Genomic DNA, 16,060 nt, shown 5'->3' with positions numbered 1-16,060 from the left:
ATTCAATTTTCCTAATTTTTTAGAAAAAATTATTGAAAAACTTTTTAATTTTAAAAATTAATTTTCTTTAAATAAGAGTTAAATAAATAAAAAAAAAATAATTTTATTGATTTATTAAAATAATAAAATAATTAAAATTTTTTCATTTTTTTTAATTTAAATTAAAATATTTTGAAAAAAATTCCTTTTTTTTAAATAAATTAATTAAATTTTTAAAATTAAATTTAATTGAAAAATTAAAATTAAATAAATAAAACTTAATTTTATTTTTGTTTTCAAATTAAAATTTAAGTTTTAAAAAAATAAAATAAATATTAAAAAATTAATCGATTAAATAAATAAAAAAAATTAAAAAATTTTAATTAATTTTTTAAAAAAATTTAAATTAAAAATTATTTTTTTTAATCGATTTTAATTAAATTTAATTTTTTTTACTTTGCATCATAACGGTAAAAACTTTCGTCAAGTTTCAAAATCTTATCAGAACGAGACGAATGAAATTGAATTTTCAACTCTCGCTTACACGCTAATTCGAGGTAAACAAAGAAACACAAAAAAATCTTTTAAAAAATCAAATTTTCATCAAAAAGTGAATTTAAAAATCTCACCAAAGACTCGTTCGACAGTTAAACATCTAGTCATCTGATTTCGCGACATGGCAAGTGATAGAGAAGTGTTACGCGAAATATGGGACGGAAATATTCCTGTTTGCTTTCAACTGGATCCCGACGAAGAAGGTCTCCAAAAATCTGAATCTTTTTATTTGATGATACCACGTCTGAGTTATTTTCCGATTGTAACTGAAAAAGTAAGAAAATTTTAAATTAATTTCTAAAAAAAAATAAATTTTTCATAAAAAATCAATTTTAGGTGAAAAAGCACTTTTTACGTTTCGTCCCAAACGAATATCAGGACAACGAAATGTGGCTTTCTTACAACGGGACTCCCTTAAAATGGCACTATCCGATTGGTGAGTCATGAAAATTTAAGAAAAAATTTACAAAAAATTAAAAATTCGAGATTTCTTGTTTCATTTTCCACAAATTTCATTTTTTTAAAAGCTTTCATGAAAAAAATTCAAAAATTTCTTACCGTTTTTTCTACAGGTGTCCTTTTTGACTTGTTCAACGTCGGCGAAGACAGCACCCTGCCATGGGCTCTCACGGTACACTTTACAAAATTCCCCGACGACGTGATTTTTCGATGTCCCAACCGAGAAACGGTCGAAGCGCATTTCATGGCGAGCTTGAAGGAAGCTGACGTCTTGAAACATCGCGGGACAGTCATGCAAAATATGCAAAAGAAGGATCACACACAACTTTGGTTGGGTCTTGTTAATGGTGAATTTTAATTTTTTCCTGATTTTTGAAGAAATTTTCATGAAATTTGAATTTTTAGACAAATTTGATCAATTTTGGGCCGTCAATCGTCGCCTCATGGAACAAGGATCCGATCAAGAAGGCGATTTCAAACACATTCCAATCCGTTGCTATAATGAGGTAAAAATTTTCGAACCAACATCTGTTTCGTCTTAACGCACAAATTGCCCTGCAATAAAATTTCTCAAGAAATCTTAACCTGTGATCCTGTAAATCCCCATAAAACGGCATTATACAAGTTGAGATTAAGGAAAAAAAAGAGAGAAAAACAACAAATGGATTTTAATTATGTAGTTCTCACGTTAGTTGCTGGTGCAACAAGCAATAAAAAGGACAAATTAGCATAATTTCTACGTGCCTACAAATAGAAACAAAAATAAAAGAGGCAACAATGCACCCCGAACAATGGGACTTTCGAAATTATGCAAATCACTATTTTTCGTATTTTTTTGTTTTTTCATCTTCTTTTCATCTCCTGAGAGATGAGATGAGATGAGAGATGAAGGGACTTGCAATAAAATAATAAAAATTATTTTTCAGGATGGCACTTACCGACAAAAACTTGTGACACCAATAAGCACCAGCGCAGAGAATGGAGCGGGACAAAAGCGCACAGTACAGGATCTGTTAAATGAATTTTCAACACCTGTACGGAAAGCAGGTAAGCGGAATAAATTTAAGTTTCAGGAAGATTCTCGTTCGATTTGTGTGATGAGGTCGAGGTGTTTGGATGCTGTGAATGAACAGAGTGGTTCGAGTTTTGGTCAAATTGAAATTTTTTGATGAAATTTTTGAAAGTTTTTTTCATATTTTGAGTATTTTAAATGATTTTTTGACATTTTTTTTTAATTTTTTGGATTTGAGAAAAAAATATTTATGAATTTTTGCATTTTTTTATAGTTTTAAGGGTCAGTTACAAGTATTGAAATAAATTTCGTCTAATTTAAAAATTTTTTAAAAATATTTTTCTTCAAATTTTTTTAAAATCATAAAAATTAAATTAAAATTTTTAATAAAAATAATTAAATTAAATTATTTAAAGAAAATTCTATAATTTTTCTAAATGATTTTTTTTTCAATTTTTTTATTATTAACAGTTTATCATTTTTTTTTTTCATTCTGAAGATTTTTTAAAAATCTAAATTTGATAAATTTAATTTTTTAATAAGAATTTTTTGCAATATTTTTATTTCAAGAAATTTTTCTGACTAACTTAAAAGTTTTTTAATTAATATTTTCTATTTTTCAAAAAAATTTCAAAACATGTCAATAATAAGAAAATATTTTTAAAAAAATTATAAATTAGAATTATGGCAAAATTAAATAAAATTTTAATTTAATTAATATAATTAATTCAAAAATTCTAAAAAAAAAAATTTTTTTAAATTTTTCCAAAAAATTGATTTTTAAAAAATCTGAAAATTTTTAATCATGAGTAACTTTTTTATTTATTGTTTAATTTTTAAGTAAAAATTAAAAAAAAAATCGATCAATTTTGAACATTTTTTTTTTCAAAGAAGGCAGATAAGCAATTTTCAAATTTCAATTTTTTATTTAAATTGTAATTTTTTTAAATTTTCTATTAAAATTGAAGTCTAGATTTTTTAAAAATCAATTTTTTGGAAAAATTTAAAAAAAAAATTTTTTAGAATTTTTGAATTAATTATATTAAAAAAATTAAAATTTTATTAAATTTTGCCATAATTCTAATTTTTAATTTTTTTTAAATATTTTCTTATAATTGACATGTTTTCAAAAATTATCTGATAATCTACCCAAAGTTGACAACCTCTGTCAATCCATCAAAGCATCTCTCGAAAAAGATACAATTTTTAAGATGACTCTTTGTTATGATAATTTCCTCTAAAAATTTCTCGGTACCTGACACAGCATCCACTGCAAATTCGAAAAAAAATCTCTCTATTGAAACCTGTTGCCTACCTGCTTTACGATCCATTGACACTTTTTTTTTGTCTTTTTGGTCAAATCTTGTAACAACTTCCATAAACTTTGTTGTAAGAAAAGAGAGATAAAAGGAGATTTGGTCCAGTCTCGAGCTTTCTACACCTGTGATGGAAAAAGTAGAAGAAAAAAACAAAGACAATCATTGATAATTTTTTTTCTTCTTACTTTTTTTTTAATTTAAACATTTAAATGTAATTTACGAGGTACCGGATTTATTAAATTAAGCACATGAAACAGGTTCGGTTCGCGATTGATACTTACTTGGCTTGGAGATGGATTACTGATTAAACAAAAAAAAAATAAAATAATAAGAAAAAATCAAAGACAACATCAGAGAGAGAGGAAACGACCACTCCCTATCTTCTCTATCTTTTTATTTATTTATTTCGGTTAATATATGATAAATTTTATTAACAACAACGTTTATAACAAATAAAATCCATTGTAGAGTCTCAGTTTAAAAAAAAAATATTTAAATGAATGATTCATGTTGTTGTTAAATGTTACATTCGAACCACCTTTTTCTTCTATTTAGTGCTTTATTTTGTGTGATGTGAAGCGCCAGTGCGCTAACTGACTAACTTTAACTGGTTTTCGAAACTTATTTTAATATTTCTCAAGTTTTTTTATTGAAGGCGAATGAAGAAGAAGAATCGTAGAAGACACGTCGACTTTCTATTTATTCGACAAAAAAAATAAGAAAAAAATTAAAACCTGTTGTAAATCGATCTTTCTGATCTGATAAAATTGGATACTGTCACATTATTTTTTTTAACGCAGAAGAATATCAAACAATTTTTTTCTTTTATCAAACAGAAGAAAACCAGAAATTATTAACTTTTTTTATGATTTTTTTTATTAATACGTAACTAACTGCGTTGATTGCCTCAGAAGAAACCCGAAAAAGGTAGAAAAAACGTAAGAAAGGGTTCTAGCTGCGTAAATAATTTCTTTAAATTATCTCGAGTCATTCAATGACTGAGGTCTCAAGCTGTTGTTAATTGTTTTCTATTTCTTTTTAAATTTGATTAAAAATTGAATGAGTTGATTAAAGTTCATTTTTATCTCATTCAAAATGAGGTAATGAAGGAAGATGTTTCACATTAATTTAAAGAAATCTTAAAAGTTAGAGACGAAAAAAATTTTTTTCAAAAAAGAAACTAAGTTTTAACAAAAAATTATATTTGTTGTAAGTTTGAATTAGCAAAAAAGCGAATTTCAAATTTTTAACCGTAATTTTTTGAATTGACATTTACCAATTTTTATCCTTTATTGTTGAATTTAATTCAAAACTACCATTTTTTTTTAATTAAAAATTGATCTTAATGTGTTTTTATTCTTACAATTTTAAATAAGTAGAAAAATATTAACTCATATGTTAACTTGAATTAAAAAAAGGCGAATTTCAAATTTTTATTAGTTATTTTTAAATTAAAAAATTTTAATTAATAAATTAAATGATAAATTATGATTTTATTTATTTAAATTAATTATTTTTTAAATAAATTGCTTTAAAGAAATAATTTTCTCAAATTTTTCATTGATAAATTTAAATTAAAATATATTTTTATTGATATTTTTAATAAATAATTTTTAAAATTATTTTTGATTAAATTTTCATAATAAAGTATTTTAAATGAATTTTTGCATGAATTTTTTAAAAATAAATTTAATAAAATAAAATATGAAACATTTCATCAAATCTCTTTATCTTTAATGTTTAATTAAAACTTAAACGATTTTTGAAATCCGTTTCGTTAAATTTCATTTAAATCACTTCACATAACCAATTAATCCCCTTAAAAATTTGAACTAGACCCCAATAATCAATAAATTAGATTTAAACTTTTTTGTTTTTTTTTTTTCAAATTGACTCATATTCCCATTATTTAAATTCTTCGCGAAATTTTTTCTTTAATCGAACGCAAACAACAACATCGGTTGAACAACAAGAAGAAGAAAAAAACAAGTGAGCAACATTTTAAACTAAATTTATTTAAAAATATCAAATGAATAAAGAGAAAAATAGTCAAACTAATAAGATTACTCAGGCCTCATTCGTGCATGAGTTGTCACTTTTTTTCGACATAACTGACCTGTGATGAATAAATACGCAAATAGAACGCATTATTAGCACTCAACGGCAGAAGTAGTGGCAACAACAAGATATACATTCGTGTGACATGTTAAAATGCGAATTAATGGGGGCAGAGGTTAGATCACGCGGTGTTATCAAGGGATTAGTTTTTTTGGTTTGTGAAGAAGATTTTAATGAAAAATTCGATTTGAGGATTTGTTAATATTATAACTTGAATTCAACAGATTTTATTAAATGAAAATATATTTTTAGGAAAAAAAATTCTGTCAGAAATATTTTGAATCTATCAATAAGAAGGCTCAAACTGTCAATTTCTTTTAAGGGAAAATTGAATTTGGAGAAATAGAATTTGAAAAACTTGAGAAATCAAAAGATTTTTTTAAATCTTGAAACTATTAAAAAATTTTATCAATATTTTTAAATTTTGTGAAGATACTTCATAATATTAAAAAATCACTTAAGTTATTTTAAGTTAAACACTTTTAAGTCAAATTGAAAACTTAAATTGTTTCAAATTTCGTCTCGAATTGAATTGATCGAAAGGCTTTTGGTCAAAACGTCAAGAACTTAACAACTTTTTACCAAAATTTAAAAAAAAACTTTTGACTCAGACTTAAAAATCTTATGAAACTTAAGCTTCAGGAAAAATAAAAAAATCTTAAGTTAATTTCTTTAAGAAAGCCAAAATTAATTAAGTTCTTTTTCTTAACTTAACTAAAGTAAAAATCACTTAAGTTTGACTTAAGTCAAATTAATTGACTTAATTTACATTTTTTTTTTAATTTTCAAAAAATTATTTTTTTTTTTCAAAATTGGGTCGAAATTTAAAAAAAACAAATGACTTTTAACTTATTTTAATTTTTTTTCAACTTAAGCTTTAATTAAAAGTCAATTAAGTCTAAATATATTTTTGATTAAAAATAAGCTTAACTTAAAGTTTAAATCACGTAAGTTTTTCAAAAAAAACTGCAAAAACTTATGACTTAAACTTAAGCTTCAAAAACTTATGTGACTTAAACTTTAACTCAAGTTTTAGTCAAAAGAATCTTTTAACTTAATTGACTTTTGACAAAAGCTCAAGTTAAAGTAAAAGTAAAATTAAGTCAATAGTCAAATGTTTTTGAAATTTCAAATTTTTTTGAAAATTTAAAAAAAAATTAAAATAAAAAATATTTATTCGCCTTAAGTCAAATTTATTGACTTAATTTTTAAAATTTTTGTCAAAAAACTAAGAAAAACTAATTTTTAATTTAAACTGTTTTTTTTCAACTTGAACTTTAGTCAAAAGTCAATTTAGTTAAAATATTCTAAAGATGTTTTTCTGCATATATTTTCTACATCCTCTCAGTTTCTAAGCTTCAAAAATCCCTTAAGCAAACATCTCTTTTTAAAAAAATAAAAAAAACTTACCAAAAAATGATTAATTGTCATAACTCTCTAATCTCGTCCAAATCAAAAATCTCCTCTCAACCCAAAGTCCTCATTAAAAAATCAAGTTCCTTTTCCATTAAAATCAATCACATCAACCTAAATCTCTAACAAAAACAGGAAACTGTCACCAAATATTTCTTACATATTCATTAATTCTCTGTTCATTCCTACTCTTCTCTTCTCATCTCTTCAAGGTACCTTCATGTCTAAACTCTTTTTATTCTTTTAAAAAATTCTAAAAAAAAATACTCATTTCACGCTACACCTCGACGACTCGATATTCTGATTATTTTTCAAGATTAAAAGACATGCCAGGCATTTTTTTTATTATTATTATTTTTATTATATTCGTGTTCTCATTCCTTATTCTTTCGTGAGTTATTTTGGGCTGTTCTCACTATCCCACAAAACAACAAAAACAACAACCTGAACATGATCAATCAGTTTCTGGATGAATGTCCGTTTAACATGAAATCTTACGCAGCATACACTTAAAAATTAGAATAAAAAAGGGAATAATTTTTTTGTGGCTTTTCGAGTGATTGAGAAGACACGGAGAGAGAGAGAGAAGAAGAAAAAAAAAATTATAACAACGCCACTTGATTACCGCGCGATGTTTGCTCGATCACTCGCTCAATTTTACAGACCGTAAATGAATTTCGTAACAAAAAAATTTTTTTCGAAAAGACAAAAAGGAATTTTTATGCATTCTCCTTTTTTTCGAAGTTCTTCTCTTCTTCCTTTTATGAAAAACAAAATAAAAATGAATTAAAAGGAATTCTTTTCTGAATATGAATATGGACGTAAATTAGATTTCAACATTTGATATGATTGTTAAAATTCAAAAAAAAAAACTGGGCACATCAATTTCTGTCGTTTTGTGGAATCCGAAGGAATGCAACATCATGTTAAGCATCATCTTTGGGGAATCAAATATTTCGTTTCACGATGCATGTAAATAGTGTGATATAACACATGTTTGTGCACTCATTATTACCAATTTCGGGAACTGCTGCTGTGACGCGAGTCGGCGAGGCAAGAGATTTACCTGGAATTCGGATTTTTTTTGATGGTCAGGAGAGATCGAGTTACGAAAGGCAATTTTCACCTCTTTTATTTTTTCGGCTCATAATTAATGGCTGGCAATTCTGAAAATAAAAAAAAATAAGAAACCAGAAGAAGAAGAAGATAAGGTGTGAATTTTATGAGCCAACATTTATTGGCGTTTACACGAAAACAAGAAAAAAAAATATGAAACGAAAAATTCCTTCCAAGTCATTTTTTGATTCGGAGAATAGAGTTCCTTTACAAAAAAAAAATATTATTAACCATATATTATAATCAAGTTAACAAACACACTCTCGAGAAGAAAAAAAAGAAGGAACGAGAAGAAGGAGAAGAAAAAAAAGCTAAAGTTGTTGTTGTTGTACATTCAAAGGTGGAGTCGTTCTGTCTGGTGTTGTAAATGATCAACTGCAAATGATAAAAGAGAGAAGAAAATATTTTTTTTAATGCGATGCCTGCCTGCCTGCCTGCACAACAAGACACATTTTCGCAAAACATTCTTGCATTTATTTGCTTTCAAATTGTGGAGCAAAGTACCAACGAGTGAATCGCTATGTGTCTTGTTTACGCTGAAATTGTTTGAGATGTGCATGTTTTTGATGTTATGGTTGCATTTCAGCAGCTTTCTTATGTGTGTTTCGCGATTAGGGAGGACATTTTGGGTGATTAATGAACGTAATGATGATCTTGTAACCTCTTTAAATCGAGTTTCTTATGAGCTTTTAACGATTTTTTACTTTTTTTTCGATTATATTTTGAAAATTAAGGGATTTTTGTCCTAAAATTATAAAATTTGTACAAAATTTCATTTAAAAAATATTCAAAAATTGAATTTACTTGGAATTTTTTTTAAATTTTAGTTAAATTTATTTTTGAAAAATTAAAATAAATTAAATTAAAGTTAAAACAGTTTTTAATTTAAATATCATCAATCTGTATTTTTATTTTAAAAAATGTTAAATATTTGGATATTTTTTTAAATTTAAAATTATTTATAAATTTTAATTAAAATATTTGAACCTAAAAAATTTTAGAAATTCTTTAATTTTTGATTATTATTTGAAAAAAAAATTAATTATTTTTTTTTTTTTTAAATTTTTATTTCTCATAATTTTAAAGAAAATTTAATTATTTTATAATAAATAATAAAACAAATTTTAAACTTAAAAAAATTCAATAAAAAGATTATTTGCTCTAAAATTATGAGATTAAAAAAATATTTAAAAATGTTTAAACTAAAATAAGAAAAAAATTATATTTTTCAGATTAAATTTTCAATTAAAATATTTAAATAAAAAATTATTTTCTTTAAAATTAGGAGAAAAAAAAATTTTCCATAAAAAAAATAATTATTTTTTTTTTCAAATAATTATCAAAAATTAAAGAATTTCCAAACTAAAAAAATTCTAAGATTAAAAAATTTTTTAATTAAAATTTTTTAAATTAAAAATATGTAAATGTCTTTCCTACAAAACTCGCTAATGGCAAATAAATTCTCGTTCTTTATACACATTCACATTATGTACCTACAACATAAACATCCGATACATTTTTTCCGAGGAATCAGATTAAATGGTGTTAGTTTTATGGCGCACAATTCGTTCTCTGCTTATGCTCGACCATAAAATAAAATTTATATTAAACGAGAGAGAAAAAAAAACAAGAATTTCAACTCAACTCACGACGTCCGAAGAAATGATGAAACGATTTTTGAGCTCATCATTTCTCGAATTTACTAACAAGACACGAAGAAAAATCCTTTTGTCTTATTAGAAAAAAATTTTGTCCTCATTTTGAACTTTTTTTCTTTCTTTTATTGTATTTATTAAAGCCAAACATATCAACATTTCAACTGACTTTTCTCTTTTTTTATATTGTTTTTTTTTCTGAACCATTCTAGACAGAATGGCGTCGGCTTGTTTCCATTGATCTTGTTTTATGTTCTTTATTTTGCATTATTTATTTTATTTTATATTTTTTCGTGTGTTTTTTTTTTGTTTAAAATTCAAGATCAAGTCACACACAGAAAAAAAAATAAAAAAAGACAAATAAAAAATTTTTACATCCTGAAAGAATGTTATGTCGCTCTGTTTTTTTCCTATCTTTATTATTTTATTATATTTTTATGTCATAGATTTATTTAGTGGCGGTTAGCAAAAGGAATTTGTGATCTCATCCGCTTCACTATTTTTTTTTATTATTTTCCACAAATCATGTTTTTATAACTTTCATAGAAAAAAGTCACAATCAATTAAAGGCGTAACGAATGAAGAGTTTTGTATGTGTTTCTGTACCAAGTACCAACTCTGTGTGTGTGATCCTTTTGAAAAAGAAGAGGAAGACAGCGCGGCGCGCGGAGAACGGTAGCTAACGTACATAATGAGCAGCTAATAAAATCAACCAATAAGAAACTAATAAATATTTTTTTCGTTTGAATTCGAGAGAAGCCCCACAAAAGTGTGTGACACAGGTGTTGTTTGTCCGAAAAAAAAAATATTTGAAAAAAGTAAATAAAATCCGTGTTTTGAATATTTATTTCGTAAAATTTTATTTGTATTTTTTTTTTGTTAAAGGCTTTGTGAGCTTTACCGACAAACCGAAATATCTTATCGGTGTTGAACTTGCTGAGGTTATGTGAAGTTTTGATAGAAGAAACAGGAGTTGATGTGTAATATCGCACATAGGAAATATTTAAGAAGATCAAGTAACAAAAAACAAATTTTTAAACAAGAATTTTCTTTTTTTGAACTATATTCAGAAATTTTGATCATTTGAAGATTGACAGATGTACAGAAAAGCTGAATCTTGAAATCATTTCTCTTGCGAGTCAGCAAAATATAATACTGGTACATTCAATGTACTTATTTTAAGCTCTCAAGTATAAACTCTTCTTCAAATAAAGAATTCTAAGTGACAAAGATGGAAATTATCAATATAAAAATATTGTGACTCTCCAGTCTACATCACAAAATAATTGTAAAAAAGGCATTGTCTCTTCAGTTAAGGTTGTTTCACATCTTAAAAGTTCTATTTGAAACGGTTCCAAAAGGTTTTTTGATTAAATACAACATTAAAAGCAACAGTTGCTCATCATAAAATTTGTTGATTGGCGTTTTGCACAGTTTTGTTGAGTAAAAAGCTGGAATGTATTTCATAAGCTAAGAGGCATTCGTGTTAACTCATTTTGTTCTTTACTGCTGAAGACTGGATAAATAGTATGATTGTTTCTTAAAACTTTTTTATGAGAAATGCTTTAAAAAATTGTAGTGAGTTTATATTCTGTGTTTTTCTCCATGAGTGCTATTATGATATTTGTTATCGTCCTTAAGATTTGTTGCAAAAAGTTTATTCTGCTTCAATATTGCTTCTTCCTGAAAATAAAAAAAAGTATTAATGACAAGATTTGAGTACAATTAAACAAAAAAAAAAAAATTCAAAAATATTTTTAATTTTTTTATAATTAATGTAGTTGATCATTAAATATTTAAAAAAATTCATAGCGAATTTCAGACAAAAACTTTTTTGCATATGTGCGAGATACCATATTAGCCCTTGATTATTTTTTGTCACATGAAAGAAATGCAAAAACATTCTTTCAACACACATCAAAAAATAAAAAAAGGAGGAAAATAATATGTTGCTTGTTTATTTGTTATAGTTGCGCGCTATTTGAATAAAATTATTTATGTGGCAAAGCATTTTGTTGACATCAAACACAATTTTGTCGAGGTGAATAGATTTGCCACACCTTCTACTGCATACTCGCTCTCGACAAATTACAAGTTTCTGTTTTTTTGTCATTTTGTTTGTTTCTTAAAAATGGATTAACCGCAACCCGAGAGGCAACATGAAACATGAGTTATGGATCAAAAATGCTTCTTATGACATGACATGACATTTTGTGTCGCTGTGATTTTTTACCCTCGTTCCAACCTAAGGAAAGTCTTTGTACCTTAGATAATTGCGCGAGTACAAATCATCTGCTGATGTGCATTATTTCTAATATCACGATCAATTAAGAGCGCAATAAGTGTGCGGTGCACTAGATTGACTTTAATTAAATATGGCATAAAAATAGAACGATTTATTTTTAAAATGAAAATTAATTCAAATAAACATCAGATCGTTGCGCGCGCTTCTTTGCAGCATGATGATCACGAGAATCGAAGACGACGAAAAAATGGGAGGCCAAACTGATGATGATGATGATGCACGAATCTCAATATCTTTCTAGGTCAAAAACGCTATGAGCAATCATCTTGTGACTTTGTTTTCGAAGAAAAAAATTTTTTTTCTTATCACAAGCATCGTGACTCTCAGCCAATCTCGGGCAATGTAGGCAGCCACACCCTCCGCAACAAGACAACAAAATGTGACAAGCCGATAAAAATAGTTCAATCCGATTATTCTCAAAAAGTATCACACAACACACATATTTCATCAATGAATCAAAACAAACATATTGCGAACATGCCAAAATGTGACAAGCGTCGCCCGATCAATGAATTGCTAATTGTTGGATTAACAATTAAGAGTTTTTTTTTGCGTACCTGTAGCAAGCAGCGAACAAGCAGCAGCACCCAACGATGAAAAAAAATCCGCGGCGTAATATCAAACAGACCTTTTTTATTTATTTATTTTCACAAAAATTCACTCTTACAAGTCTCAAGTTGGCGGCAAATGTTCTTTGAACGAAATGAAAGAAATACACAAGCAAATTGTTGCAAAGATACTACAAAAATTTATTCTATCTTGGGTCCGCCGCCGTGTGCGTTTTCATGCAAAATTGTTTCGTTTGTGTAATAAAATGTGCGATTATTAGTTTTTTAATGATCACTCTCTCGCGCATTTTTTTTTGTTGGTAATAATAACGCGAAAATGGGTTTTTAAAAAGTTTCGACGATTTCTTGCTAATTGATTGTGAAAAGAGATGTGAAGTTTTTTTTCGCGTAAAATAATCATAAAAATAATAAAAAGAGATGATGCCAAAAAATTAGGGGATTATTCGAATAAAATTAACATAAAAAACGCGCTGCTGTCATAAAACGATAAACAGGATGAAGATGCGAAATGATGATGAAGAAGAAAAAATTGAGTAGTGACTAGATTAGAAGTTTCCACAGGTTTCATATTTCGTTCGAGGTAAAATTTAAATTAGATTCTATTGTTTTTTGTAAGAAAACAATCTACTGAAAAGGCTTGAATAGCAAATTAGAATATAAGTTATTATTGGAGAAGTTTGACTTACTTGAGCGTATTTTAGAAAGTTTTTGAGTCATTAAGATAAATATCTTCAAATTAGAGTTAAATCAGTTGTAAGGCTTTTATGATCTTTTTATTTTCTGAAAATAAAATTTCAAACTCAAAATTAGTTAAAAAATTTTCTTTACTTTGTGAGATGAAAATACCTAATTTAAATTTTACGTCTTTGATATGAATACTTAAAAATTTTGTAAAGAACACGTGTATTGAAAGATTCGATATTAGCTTTTGGGATAATGCTTTTTTTATTCTATTTCATCCATCTGAAAATTTGGGCCTTTTTTTAGACCCTCAGGAGCTAAAATAAAAGCCTTTTAAAGTTTTCTTAACAGTTTTTCAACTTTTTGTAGGTTTTTCGAAAAATTTATTTTACAAGAATGAAAATTTGAGTAAATTGAATATTTGTTGGCTCAGCAGTTCGATTTTAACTCACTTATTATTGAGAAAATTCTATTTTTGAGCCCAAATTCTATTGATCCAAATCATAAAATTTACTCAATTTTTCTTTTTTCTTAAATAAATTTCTCGAAAAACCTACAAAAAGTTGAAAAACGGTTAAAAAAAACTTTAAAAGGCTTTTATTTTAGTCTCTGAGGGTCTAAAAAAAGGCCCAAATTTCCCACTGGGTATGAAAAGTTAGGAATTCTTCTCCTGAATTATTCATTGAAGTATTTACAACGTTAATTTAAAAATTTTGAGGAAGACTACGATTATTGGTGCATTTACTGTTACACGCTTATAAAAATTTTGAAAATTTGAAGCAATTGGATTTGAGAACGACTCAAATTGAAAAAATCAAAATCTAAAACCAATTAAACAGACAGACTTTTTCAGTCTATTAACGCCTTTTTTACCTCTTAAAAACTCAGAAACAACTTAAAACACTTTTTTTTCAACAAGAGGTGTTTTTATCATGTCATTAAAAGGAATTAATTTAATTAGATGCTGAACCTTTTCTATTATAATATAATTAACATTCCACACATTTTTCTTTTATTTGTCATTCATAACATTTTTTTTGCTTTGGTTATGAATTCATTTTGATTTAGGTACTATAAACGACGCAAAGTGCGTAATCTGATAAACTTACCTTTCCTATTCGTTGAATTTACTCGCTCTGACCCAAACTCGCAATCGCTGATTTATGCGTTACTGCCTTTTCCTTTATATGAAAATTATCATAATAATAAAAACGATCTGAAATTACGAGAGTTGCATCGAAATAACTTTTTTTTTTATTTCAAAAGATAATGAAATAAATAAATATGAAGTAAAAACTTCAAGGTGAACAACAGACATACATTATGATGATGTATTAAGTATAACAAGCGCCACATTACGAAATGCGAGTCTTGTTTGTGCTTGTTGTTGTTGTATTTAACTAAATATTAAAAATAAAGTAAAACTGTGATTTTTTTCTTCTCTTTTTTTCTCGTTATTACTCTACTAAGTGTGTACTATTAGTATTATTGGAAGTGAACTGAAATTATGTTAAATCAATAAAGGTGTAAGAAATCGTGAGTTGCTGATAAAAAGTCTTGTTTTTTCTCGGCGTTAATTTTTTTTTTTGCTTTAAAACTTGCGAAATGTTTGTTTGTAGAAACAATTAAGCTCTTCTTGTCTGAGAAAACATTATGAATCATTTAATTTATTTACTTTTTGTCTTTTAATTTCAGTGTCAGCCAAAACTCATGGAATCACACTGCCGGAAGATACGCCGCTGCAATGGCTATCGGAGCACATGAGTTATCCGGACAACTTTTTGCACATTTGTCTTACGTTCGAAGCTGTAGCTGCCTAAGATCTCAGGCAAAGAATTATAAATGCTTAGATGTACTTTTTAATAACAAATAAACCATGTAATTATCTTGAAATGTGACTCAAGATTTTCTTGGAAGCATTTTCTGTGGTTTTCGAGAACGCCTTGACCTAGGTTTGCAATGCAGAAAAAAAATTTAAACAAATTATTAAATTTCAGCTGAAAGTTCACTTTTTTTCTTCGGCATTATCAAATTTTGAATAACGTGTTAAAACTGACACTTGTTCAAGCGTTTTGCAGTGTCAACGTGTTTGCAAAAAGAATTTCAGCAATATCGGGTTTCGTCCAGCAGTCATTTTAATTTTTACAGTGAATCAAATTGTGTCAGTTGTCACAAAGAACTTGCTTGTTTGCTTGTGAGAAAGTGACAAACATGTTCATCGGAATTCGTTCGAAAAGACCACCGAGTTAACCGAGTAAATTTCCCTTGAATGTTAACAAGTTTGAGGTTAATTTAACAAGACTTTGTAGATGAATCACGTGAAAAACAGTTTTTTACTAAATCTTTTGAAACACGTGTACATCTGCTTTATTAATATTCTGTCACAGCAATTATCCGGAAACTGTCGCTCATTTACCTACATTTACTTTGTCTATTCATGTATTTTTTTGTTTTAATTATGCGATATGCAGGGATGGATCATATAGTTTTAGCAAAGGGCTTCAGCAATGCTTGTTTTACTTGGTAAGTTGTTTTTTGCATTTTTTTAACAAGGTACATTTATGAAGTTTTCAAATCGAATGTGAAAGGTAATTTTATTTCTAATTATGTATTAAATAACTTGTTAAACATTAAATTTACTAAAGATAGGTTTTTTTATAATATAGACTTCTGTTACTCTACTAAATAAAACAGCTCCAGCATGGATTGAAATTGGTTTAAGTCGTGATGATGGTACGCAGGTATTACGGATCACACAAAAATTTTCAGCAAAAAAGTCTCAGACTGTAACGTCCTCAATTCAGCCTAACTTGCATAAATCCTTTACCTGTCAAAGCGCTGTTCTCTATCGGACTCACTCTTTTTTGCTTCTAACAATT

At 26.7% G+C, this 16,060-nt stretch overlaps 1 protein-coding gene and 1 long non-coding RNA gene across 2 annotated transcripts; one reads left to right on the top strand and one right to left on the bottom strand.

Annotated features, from left to right (window-relative positions):
* Window positions 1-530: 530 nt before the first annotated feature.
* LOC134838054 (autophagy protein 5) lies at window positions 531-15,074 on the top strand. The gene is made up of 6 exons (XM_063853498.1): window positions 531-808; window positions 871-970; window positions 1,107-1,340; window positions 1,399-1,499; window positions 1,920-2,040; window positions 14,877-15,074. Exons 1-6 carry the CDS (start codon window positions 656-658, stop codon window positions 14,999-15,001), a joined length of 834 nt encoding a protein of 277 aa, XP_063709568.1. The 5' UTR covers window positions 531-655; the 3' UTR covers window positions 15,002-15,074.
* LOC134838055 (uncharacterized) lies at window positions 7,786-12,592 on the bottom strand. The gene is made up of 3 exons (XR_010162341.1): window positions 12,489-12,592; window positions 7,982-8,021; window positions 7,786-7,921 (listed from the first exon to the last, which is right to left on the bottom strand). It is a non-coding gene; the product is annotated as an uncharacterized LOC134838055 (long non-coding RNA).
* Window positions 15,075-16,060: the final 986 nt, after the last annotated feature.

The sequence above is a fragment of the Culicoides brevitarsis genome, chromosome 1 (genome assembly GCF_036172545.1).
Source record: "Culicoides brevitarsis isolate CSIRO-B50_1 chromosome 1, AGI_CSIRO_Cbre_v1, whole genome shotgun sequence".
NCBI lineage: Eukaryota > Metazoa > Arthropoda > Insecta > Diptera > Ceratopogonidae > Culicoides > Culicoides brevitarsis.
This window is presented reverse-complemented; position numbering and strand designations above follow the sequence as displayed.